Here is an 11,948-nt window from a genome sequence, read left to right as displayed (position 1 = left end):
AAAGTATTAACATATAGTCATGTTTCATACAGCCCCTTGCCTGGAAAGGTGTGCTGGGACTTGTAGATATACAAGAGCTGGATTGCTAGAGAATTGCCTTACGTACATTTGGAGGTAATCTATTCCTGCAAAAGAATCCTTACAGGATCTCCCTTACTTGTTCTACTGCTTGTCATGTATTATGATCAATAACAAACCAGTATCGCACAAAATAAGGCAGGCTATCTGACAGCACTGAGTAAACAATGATGGTAAGACCTCATGTTCAGTATGCTTATTACCACAGATCATTATATGTATTTTTACATCTTTAGTATTGGCTGTAATGTAATAATGTTTTAATTCTACTTTCCATTTATGATAAATGCAAAAAAAGCAGATGATGAAGGATTTCCAACGTTATTGGCAAAGATTTTCCAGGAATCTATCCAAAAATTGATGCAGCGGCGTTATTACAGAGGTAAATCCAACTATCAGCAGAACTGATGCCAGGTTCTGACTGGGCAAACACAATTTCTCAACAAGAAATTACCATGTTATAATCTTTGTATATGCACAGTTTCTGTGCAAACATATAAACATCAAAAACAAATAGTAAGGGTACAATTCATATTCATATTGACCTGAAACAGTTTACAACTCAGCACAATTGTCTACAAGTGTCTAATAAATAAGAAAAATGGTTTGACTGCACTGTGCTGGTTGACAACAACTTGTTTTGCAGAAGCTGTTTTTAATTATTGTATTAATTCTCAAAGCAACATTTCTCGCCTATCCAAGAGACCTGTTGTCCCTTCTCATTCCCATCCTCGGCCACCAATGGTCTTGTAAGGTTACCCATGGGGAAAGGACTTTCCTTGTTTCGCTGAGTGACCACCCAACCAAGAGACCCTCAGAATAGAGTTTTACCCAAGCTTGACACATTATGAACAACCCCGCTCTACAAACCAGGGCCAAACAACCCCAACTAGACCCCATAGATAACAGCCAAGAAAACCCACACTGAAAACTAACTACAAACTGAGCTCCAGAGCTGTGAACAGATAAGTATTACTTTTATCTAGTTTTACTAGGTGGAGGAAGTCGTGTCTGCAGCACATCTACATCTATACCCATACGAGCAAATGGCAATTAGTAGATCTTTACACTATCTGCACAAATGTTGTTTGGAGGATATTCTCCTTCCTATCAACTTGCTCCAGTAGATACAGTTATTCCTAGATAGCACCAAACATTCACTTCTCCCTCCAAATTTAGGGTTCTTATACCTCTTAGGAAACCCATGTCTTTGTTCTCCAGTTACCACATGGCTTTCCCAAAAAAGATTTACATTCGCTGACCTTATTAGGAGTGAATGACGTTATTGGGAGTGGATAACCTTATTAGGAGTGAATGACCTTATTGGGAGTGGATGACCTTATTAGTAGTGAATGACCTTATTGGGAGCGGATTACCTTATTAGGAGTGTATGACCTTATTGGGAGTTGATGACCTTATTAGGCGTGTATGACCTTATTGGGAGTGATGACCTTACTGGAGTGGCTGGCTTTAGCTTAATGAGACCACCTCATTTTGGTCTAGGGTTCCCTGCTGACTTGGTTCTACTGACCCTCACTCTTGTTTTGAGGACATGTTAAAAGTAAACAAAGGGTACAATGTCACATAAGGTTCATAAAGTTGTTGGAACTTGGCTAACTGTAACACTGAAGTATAAAACATCCCTTTTCCTAGCCATGGTCACTGGAAGTTCCCAGACAGGAATGCATCATTCATACCAACTGCTGACGTGACACATATGACAATACCCATTAACACACAGAGTGGAATAGAATCTGAACTTTCTAGTACCTACATGACCATTGATAACCAACTGGAGCCATAGATCCTTATATACCTCCTACCTGAGTGAGAGAAGGTTCAGGACAGATCTAGTCTTTATTTACAAGGGCATGCTCCCTCACCAGAGGTCTCCACTTAACCCCTGGTCTTCCTAAACAGTAGTACCTGTACTTATTGCTGATTTGCCCCTGGATCATCTTTGTATTCACATTGTGCAACTGGTGATTTCATGGACAATGATCATCTGTGTGACTCTCTGTCTTGGAAACTTTCATTGAGAGATTTGCACGCAGTACCAGATGTCTTAAATTGACATGAAGATTTTGAGTAAGATAAACATGTACAGCTCACTATGGGGAGCGCAGTAACCATTAGGATCTTTCAAATACAAAGACTCTGTTTAAAAAACATTGAGGGAGCGGTCTAAATTTCACTTGCACAGGCACAAAAATCACCCTAAAATCACCCTTGTCGAACAGGCTTTTTTTTTAATGAAAATATTGTGAATTTAAGATTTACTTTAGAGCCGTCCACCTATCCCTTGTATAAACTTTCCAGTAAATTTCTAAATGTGTTTCTGCAACACTAAGCAAGTCCATTTTACCTTTTTCGTCAGCATATGACTTTGCAGCCAGACAGTGATTAAGTAAACTATTTATTTGTTTTATTGGTTTATGCCCAACCGAGGTTTTTCCCAAGTGACGCTTGCAGCCAGATCACCATTAGGTCGTCATATTGGCAATTCACTGGAAATTAAAAAAATCTTATTAAACATGTAACATCCTCTTGTGTAGAATCTTCTTGTTTAGCAGTTTGATTGACATAATTACCAGGAAGCCTCAGGCACTGTATTTACTTATGTACATTGTATTCAAGAATTGTGCAGTATTACTTAATAGCAGTTGTGTCACATTTTGGAGCGTTTCCACATGTTTTACCACACTAATTCAGAAGCACTAATATGACTCATACTGTTATGAGACATGCAAGGGCTATATAAAGGCAAACCTCGATGACTGGTAACTATCATACAACCTGGGAGATTGGGCTACATCTCATCCAGCAAAAGAATGAACCGTCTTGCAGTCCTACTGTTGTCTTGTGCTGCTCTGTGCAGTGCCTTTCCTACTACACAGAAAGGTGATCTAGAAGTCAGCAATGAGGACCTGGCAGAGGTAAACCTTCTGATCTAAAGATAACCGTTACTGTCATACTATAACAGTGTGTTTTGCTTTGTTTTGCTCTAGGATGACTTCTTCTCTATTTAGAGTTGTCTATTTATATCAATGCATTTACAATATTTTTTCACAATGTAACAGACGCTATAGAATTTAAAAAAAATATGATAAATAGATGGGATGACATTGGAGAATGTGCAACTGAAAGGAGATTACTACTCTATATTTTAATCATATTCCCCAAATAATGTTAAACTGATCTGAGAACAATTTAAGAATTATTTTCTTTGCTGCTGCTTTATAGTTGAAAGAATGCATTTTAACCGATCAGTCATGGGGTTAACTGTTTTTGCAGAGAGTTTAAAACCCAGTGCAGCAATAAAAAAAAGTAACCATAGATCTGACTGCTTGACAAGTTGTGTTGTAGTGAATAGGAGTGTGGGGGGCGGGGGGCAGGGGGTGGAGAGCTGCTATGCTTTTTAAACTCTTCTCACGCATGGCAGATGAAACCTCTAGCTTTCAAGTAGATTACAAAATAACTTCAATATGTATTTATTTATATATTCTACCAGAAGGCAGTAGAGGAAATAATAATCATTTGTAAATTGATTTCATCATGAAACTGGCTGACATGATTTAAAAAGAAATGTGCGCAGTTTCATTTAAATTTCCATTCCCACTAAGTCTGCTTATTGAATGCATGAAGCCAACCTATGTTTATGAATGGATCTAATGTAGTTACAACATTGTTCAGGCACATGAGAATCATCAATATTATTAGATATATCTAACTATGGTTTTGGATTCTGTAGAACGAAATAATTTTTTTTAATTCTACGTAGGTGCTTCTGCGTGAAATTGCTTGTAGGTACAGAGTTGTTATAAAAACTACCTATACTCAGAAAGTAAAGATAAATAAAAAAATAAGAAAGAGATGACCTTCCCTCTACTTTTGTCAGGAAGCAGTTGTAATATCACAATACTCTGTTGATTTCCAGATAGATTAGTAAATAAATTGTTCAATAGCATTAGTATTAAAAGTAAATGGACTGTCTGGGAAAAAGGTTGAGGTAGGTGTCAGGTACAGGATGGTACCAGTCCACATGTAAGTTGTGTTCTTGGAAAAAAAAACAATTTGAACCACCCATGTTTTTTACCAGAAAACCCTTAGATTAAATTCAACTTTTCTGCAGAGATAAAACCTTTAGTAATAAGAATATCACATACATCAAGACTTTTTGTGACCCCTTACGAAAATCTTTAGAGAGAAAATAGAAGTAAGAGATATACAACATACAATTCATATACTACACTTCTATTCTGATTTTTGTTTCTTCTATTTCCAAAGAACTTGTTAATTAGACCTTTTAAATGATTGAAGGGTATGTGTCATGTAATATACATTATATGCAGTGCCAATGGTCAGTGCCCACATTAACTAGTTAAGCGGATTTGCACGTAAACAAAGAGAGGCAATCACGTGAACTTCATGTATGGTTTATATAGCTGTAAAACTGTCTTCCTTAAATTCAATCATGCTAATTATTTACCTTCAATATCAATTTAAAGAAAAAAACCTATATTGTTTCTTTTTTTTTTTTTACTTTTAAGAAATACCTAAAGCAATTTTATAATCTGAAACCCGGGGGTCCGGTTGGCAGAACAAAGAACAAAAATCCTTTTGTGGAAAAGCTTCAACAGATGCAGAAGTTTTTCGGGCTGCAGGTAACAGGGAAGCTGGACGACAAAACGGTGAAAATGATGCAGAAACCCCGCTGTGGGGTGAATGATATCGGAGCATACACGACAGTCTCAAAAAGTGCCATCTGGCCAACAACAGACCTGACCTACAAGTAAACATTTTACAGATTCAAACTATTATCACAAACTGAGCAATTTACACCTGTACACTGTATTGAATATTCTTTTCAGATAGGATGTTAATAAATTAGCAGTAAATGAAAGGTGCACATTTAAAGCGGTAGCGCTAGTATTTTATGTGAATTTACGAAGTTTTAAACTACACAAACATTAGTTATCAGGTCTGATACAATCTCATTGTTAATCAGGAAAACTTGTAAACTATAAAAAAAATAAGATCAGGTCAGATCATGTTGGACCCTTAAGGGCTAGAAAAGAGGAAAATCTAGTCAGTAAGAATAGTCAAGTACACAAAAGAGTCATTTGCAAACATTTGACCATTTTTTGTGTGTTTTGTGTGTGTATTTATAAAGGTGAGGAGCAACTTTAGTCTTTTATACATATATAGATTTCAGTATAGTTATCTGTTGTGTTCTAGCTCTTTACTGCCACCTAGTGTTTCACCACACACATATAAAGGTGAGGAGCAGCATTAGCCTTTTATATATATATAGTAACATCTAGTTACATCAAATGCCTTTCAGTACAGTTGTCTGTTCTGTTATAGCTCTTTACCGCCACCTAGTGTTTCACCACACACATATAAAGGTGAGGAGCAGGGTTGGCCTTTTATATATATATATATATATATATATATATATATATATATATATATATATATATAGATAGTAACATATATAGTTACATCAAATACATTTCAGTACAGTTGTCTGTTATGTTATAGCTCTTTACTGCCACCTAGTGTTTCACCACATACATATAAAGGTGAGGAGCAGAGGTAGCCTTATATATATCCCACACCCAGTCCTGACTCTTCCTTATATGGTCCCATTCTGTAGTAGGGTGAGGAGCAGCATTAGTCTTTTACATATATATATATATATATATATATATATATATATATATACCGTTATGGCCAGTGAAATCTTCAGTGATTTCTGTAATATCTTCACAGTTTAGGTGTGCGCTATTCCATATAAGAGCTTGTATACTATAGAATCTCATAGATTATCTTGTGCAATTAATTTGTTACTATAGTTCACAAAATATTAGTTTCCCAGCCTAACTACAGCCTATCTGATGAATCTTGCTCTCTCATAATTATCAGGTACCTACTGAAATCTTTTGCAGAACTTATAAGACTTTGTAGCAACCAGTGAGAACTTACCCTTCCATTCCCACTTAGTTGCACCGCTGTCTTAATGACAGAACAGAAAGTTGTGGATAAGAAAATATTTCTTTGTAGATGATGATTTAATAGATATTTTTGCACCATAGTGCCTACCTACAAAGCATTTGGAACAAACAGAAATTGCATTACGTTCCAATGTAATGAATCCCTCAGAGATGGAGTAATAATGTAATGAGGTCTTCCAAAAAAGATATATCACTGTGGCAATCACAAGATTAAAATTATGATGACCATTTTTGGAAAATTTAATTCAAAGTATCATTGGATGCCTTTTCTAGGAGTTTAAACAACAGGCTCATGATCACAATTCAATTTATTAGTTATTCTGAGATAATTATCTATCTAATAAAATTACCAATTGTTTTTTGTTCTCCAAGAATCGTGAACTTCACTCCTGACATGGCACAAGCTGATGTTGAGTATTCTATCCAGAGGGCGCTCAAAGTCTGGAGTGATGTGACCCAATTGACCTTCACCAGAGTCTACCAGGGAGATTGTGATATTGAAATCCAATTTGTAGTTGGAGGTAACAATTGATATGAATATCTATCAGTGAAATTACCAATAATCGCTTTCCAGTAGGATCTCCAATACTAATGTCTATTTATTTTATAGATCACAATGATAACTCTCCATTTGATGGACCTAATGGACTTTTAGCCCATGCCTTCCAACCTGGCAAAGGGATTGGCGGAGATGCTCACTTTGATGACGATGAGAGGTTCACAAAAAACAGCCAACGTAAGCCGTGGATCTGACCGTACAGCTATTTGAACCTGCATTAACATATTTCAATAGTTACTAAGTGCTCATTTCTCCTGTTGCATGGCATAGTATATTTGGGCAAGTAGATATGTTACCATGGACCTATTTCATCCAGATCCATGAACTGAAGATAATTAGAGAGGAGCAGAGAGTCTTCCTAAACGTCTTTGACTCAGAACTCAGAATAGGGCCCATGGTTCAGTTTTTAAATTGTAATGCAGTTCATTTTTATTACTTTATTGTTGGCTAAAATGTCATATTGTTCATTTGAAAATATCAAATTTAAATAAATAATTGTACAAAATAAATCCCAAATTACAATGCTTACAATGAAGGAGTTTACTGATAGACTACTGACAGATTAAGAACCCCTGGATTAGAGTATAGATGCTTCTATGTGCCTGTTTGTTGCCTTGACTAGAAGACGTGCGTTACTCAAATGACTGTTTCTTTGTAGAGTACAACTTGTTTCTGGTAGCTGCACATGAATTTGGACATTCCCTTGGTCTTTTTCACTCCAGTGATCCCGGCGCCTTAATGTATCCCAACTACCCACAAACTGATCCCAATCAATTCCAGCTTCCACAAGACGATATAAACGCCATACAATCTCTTTATGGTAAGAGTGTCCCAGTATACTGAGGACCAATATGCTCACTTCTCTATGCTTACACTTTACATGAATATACTATATGTACTATATATATGTTTGTTTGTATTTTAGGAAAGACATCAGACCCCATTCAGCCAACAGGACCTACCACTCCTACGCAATGTGACCCCAACATGGTGTTTGACGCTGTAACGACCCTACGTGGAGAATTGTTTTTATTTGTAAACAGGTAAATGTTGAAGGACAATGGTGCTACGGTCACATCTCTGAACGGAGATATTCCAGGGAAATGTTTCCTCTATCTCTGAATGATCTGGTATTATAGAGTTGAAGGGTTATTTTGATGTGAACTCAATTCTGAAAATCTACATGGAGAATCTTATTCACAATTCATGTTTGTACAATGGATGTTTCAGCTTTTAACACTTCACTATCCAGATCACTCAGCTTAAAAGCAACAGTATTCCAGATAGCAGTTGATTGCTGGCAACATTTAGCCAAGTGGGCAAGCAATAGTGGGCATGTGGCACAGCAACAAGCTAACAAACCATTATGTAGAGGTAGCAACCAAAGTGAGCAGCCGCTGAGTCTTCTAGGAGGACATGCATGACTATAACCATCTGTGTGACTGTTGGGCAGCACGGTGGCTCAGTGGTTAGCACTTCTGCCTTACAGCACTGGGGTCATGAGTTCAATTCCCAACCATGGCCTTATCTGTGAGGAGTTTGTATGTTCTCCCCGTGTTTGCGTGGGTTTCCTCCGGGTGCTCCGGTTTCTTCCCACACTTCAAAAACATTCTGGTAGGTTAATTGGCTGCTAACAAATTGACCCTAGTCTGTGTGTCTGTCTGTCTGTGTGTGTGTGTGAGTGTGTTAGGGAATTTAGACTGTAAGCCCCAATGGGGCAGGGACTGATGTGAGTGAGCTCTCTGTACAGCGCTGCGGAATTAGTGGCGCTATATAAATAAATGGTAATAATAATAATAATAGGGCCATGCTACTAAATACAATAATAGACACATATAAAACATTTTATAGAGAATACATTCAAGCATGTTTTTTTTATATATATATAACTTGGTAATTTCTTATCATTTTAAAAGGTTTGTATGGCGCAAACATCCTCAAATAGTGGAACCTGAGCTAATTTTCATCCAAACACTGTGGGAATCTTTACCAAACGACATTGATGCTGCCTATGAAAATCCAATTACCGGGGAAATTCTAGCTTTCAAAGGTACTATATCTGTTACTTTATAATCAATGGCTGTAACAATGACAATCTTACATTTTACACTTAAATCTAATATTTTATATGATACATTTTCCAAATATGAACTTCCACTGTAGCCTTCATTTATTGCTATGTGCCGGTGCTTTACAGATAAAACCACACTACTCGTGTGACACTCTGACACTGCTCGTGCGACAATAGCTTGAATGACAATTTACCCTTGTTGCAATTAATTTTTGTTTCTAGTAAAACACATATACAATGGAAACACATGATTACATATATTATTACAAATATATATATATATATATATATATATATATATATATATATATATATATATCATACTCATCATGCTCTATTTTGGATTCAGGAACCAAGTTTTGGACCCTTGATGGTTTCGAAGTTGTGCAAGGAGCTAGAAGCATCACCAAACTGGGATTCCCCAAAAATGTAAAAGCAATTGATGCAGCCGTTCATGTTGAGTCCGTGGGGAAAACATACTTCTTTGTCGGCAATAAGTATTGGAGGTAAGTGACAACCATAGTGGTGCTAACATAATACACCTGATGGCTGAAGATTGAACGCTGTGATACCCACTTCATTCCCACAAATAAATTCAGTCTCCAGCTGTTACCTTAAGCAGGTTTTTCCACATTCAGACAACATTACATTAACAGCTTGTACATGTCTTCTAACATCTATTACTAAATACATTGCACTGGCTGTTTTCTGTGCATCTCACTAAGGACTTTACATCATCTAGGTAGAGCCGAGTAGTTTTCTTTGACTTTCAAATGCCCCTGTATATAATGAACATATAATACCTGATCAAGGATTATGAAAACCAAACAAATACATGATTTAAAGGTTTTGGTGAAACACTCATAGCAAGAAGCCCGAATGATAAATCAATGTTTCCTGTAAAAAAATTAAAGTTTGTCCTTACAACATTTCATCCTATTCAAACCCTCTCACTTGTATCTTCAAAAAGTTATTTAAACCAGCGCAGTAAGAAATTAAGACAATTGTATTTCTTTTGACATTTTTATGGTAACTGTAAATGTCATCCTATAATATTGTTCGATACAGTGCTTTGTCTAGCCAGGTTTGCTCTGACTTGTAGTTCCACAGTTCCATACTCCTCACATTATGCAAAATGAAACTCTGTTCCTTCAAAATAATCTTTACAGAAATCCCCTTGCTTGCACCCCTGTGACACAATTACTATGATCCATAACATAACATAATAAGACAATCTGACAGCACTGAACATACATTGATGGGCAGATTCGTTCAGGATACTTGTGACAAACCACAGAATGTTACATGTTTTCTTTTTACATCTTTGTAATTCGCTGTAGCGTAATATTGCTATATTACTCCCTTTCAGCTACGATGAAGACAAACAAGCAATGGATGAAGGATTTCCAAAGTTTATTGCCAAAGGGTTTCCGGGAATCCGTCCAACGATTGATGCAGCTGCTTATTACAAAGGTAAATATAACCATAAACAGGACTGATGCCAGGTGTCCTTTTCTCATAAAGAATCTGTCGTGTCATACTCTTTGCATAAGCAGAGATTCATATAATACTGTGCAAACACATAGCATGTTTACATTCATATTGATCTAAAACAGTTTGTAACTCAATATAAATGTCTGTAAATGACCAATAAATAAAGTGAATGGTGGAAAATGATTTGGCTGAACACCGCCACTTGCTGGTCACAAGTGGTACTGCAGTCACTTATTTTTATTTTATTTTTTAATGTACACGGCGCTGCTTTATTAATGGGCAACAAGCCCTGTTGCCAGTGGGAGTTTTGCCAGTGACAGGGTTTTCTTTCCCATACCTCCATACCCTTAGATTGTACGCTCCCTTGAGCAGGGCCATCTCTCCTCCTGTTTCCTTCACTTCTAACTCTGCTCTCCAGCTACCTTTCCCCCCACCCCTCTGGGGGTCTCCCCGTCATCCGTGCCCTTCCTCTTGGGCTCCAGCGCTTGCTGGTCTTCCCTCCCCCTCTCTCTAGCTGTGCTTTGAGCTTACTGAGTTACTGTGCTTATTGTTTACTGTACTGTGCTGTCCCACCTTGTATTGTACTTGTTTGTCCCTGTACGGTGCTACGGACACTTTGTGGCGCCCTATAAATAAAAATTAATAATAATAATAATAATTATACGTGAAAAGGTTACCATCGGTGATAAACATTCCCATGCCCCTTCATGATGAAGCCTACTTAACAAGCATCACGGCTGTACTTTATTGCCACAATACCTGCTCTGTTATCGACATCTCTAGATAGCGATAACTTATTAATATCATTAGAGAGTTATTTATTCTGTGGATAATGCATTTTTTTTATGAATAAAGATTTTATAAAAAATGATTAAATGCTTTAAATAACGTTAATCTCTTATTTAACCTTTAGCGCATATCTGCCCTGGTGAAGCAGTAAGTTAACCCTTAATGCTATGGGCCAGTATAGCCAGGGTAACTTGAGTATCGCTCAGCTGCCATGGTGATATTTATTTAGTAAATATGCTATTGTCACGATAAGCATTGGGGATTAATTAATTTAGACTGGAGCTATTCACAATTCCTAGAATAGCGTAAACCGTAAATACAGACTTGGTTGACTCCTTTGGTTGTCAATGTTTCATGTGTTGAACGATACAAATATTTAGGCATTTGTATTTATCACAATGTTTCTCTTATTTTCCAGGTCTACTTTACTTATTCCAAGGAACTAGCCAGTATGAATATAACGTTGAGTCGAACAGAATACAGAGGGTTCTTAGAGCTAACAGCTGGCTGGATTGTTAAAGTCACAAATATTGTAACTGAGCCATGAACATAACCTACATATTTATTTTGTGAATAATTAACCAAAATAAATGTTTTGGATGGATGCAACAGTGTTTTAGTCCTATAAATCCAGATATGATAAATGTTTATATTTTGTAATTAATTAATAATAAATAAAGCTTTTTTTACTCTACTGTTTAGCCTTGTTCGTGTTATGTTATGTGGTTCTTGATAAGTCATTTTCAGTGACATCGCTAAATCGGCAAATTGTGAGAAGAGGGAAAAATGCTCATTTAAGGTTTACATTTATTGAAATGTCACCTCACACCCCAATAATTAATGAGATATAGGGCCTGATGTAGAGTGGTACATAAGTGAATATAAGTGAATATACCTATCTTGTACTTGCAAACTCTAACGTACACAAAGCCGCATTGTT

The 11,948-nt window shown here is 36.7% G+C and overlaps 1 protein-coding gene across 1 annotated transcript; it reads left to right on the top strand.

Annotated features, from left to right (window-relative positions):
• Positions 1-2,850: 2,850 nt before the first annotated feature.
• LOC142140849 (matrix metalloproteinase-18-like) lies at positions 2,851-11,680 on the top strand. The gene is made up of 10 exons (XM_075198798.1): positions 2,851-3,014; positions 4,629-4,870; positions 6,468-6,616; positions 6,706-6,831; positions 7,313-7,474; positions 7,580-7,697; positions 8,571-8,704; positions 9,075-9,231; positions 10,095-10,198; positions 11,427-11,680. The coding sequence occupies exons 1-10, from the start codon at positions 2,910-2,912 to the stop codon at positions 11,525-11,527; spliced, it is 1,398 nt and encodes a 465-aa protein (XP_075054899.1). The 5' UTR covers positions 2,851-2,909; the 3' UTR covers positions 11,528-11,680.
• The last annotated feature ends 268 nt before the right edge of the window (positions 11,681-11,948 follow it).

The sequence above is a fragment of the Mixophyes fleayi genome, chromosome 2 (genome assembly GCF_038048845.1).
Source record: "Mixophyes fleayi isolate aMixFle1 chromosome 2, aMixFle1.hap1, whole genome shotgun sequence".
Taxonomy (NCBI): Eukaryota; Metazoa; Chordata; class Amphibia; order Anura; family Limnodynastidae; genus Mixophyes; species Mixophyes fleayi.
This window is presented reverse-complemented; position numbering and strand designations above follow the sequence as displayed.

Coding starts and splice junctions, on each gene's coding strand:
- LOC142140849 (XM_075198798.1), top strand. CDS start 2,910: ATGAACCGTCTTGCAGTCCTACTGTTGTCTTGTGCTGCTCTGTGCAGT. Junction 3,015..4,628: donor GCAATGAGGACCTGGCAGAG/GTAAACCTTCTG, acceptor TTTACTTTTAAG/AAATACCTAAAGCAATTTTA. Junction 8,705..9,074: donor GGAAATTCTAGCTTTCAAAG/GTACTATATCTG, acceptor TTTTGGATTCAG/GAACCAAGTTTTGGACCCTT.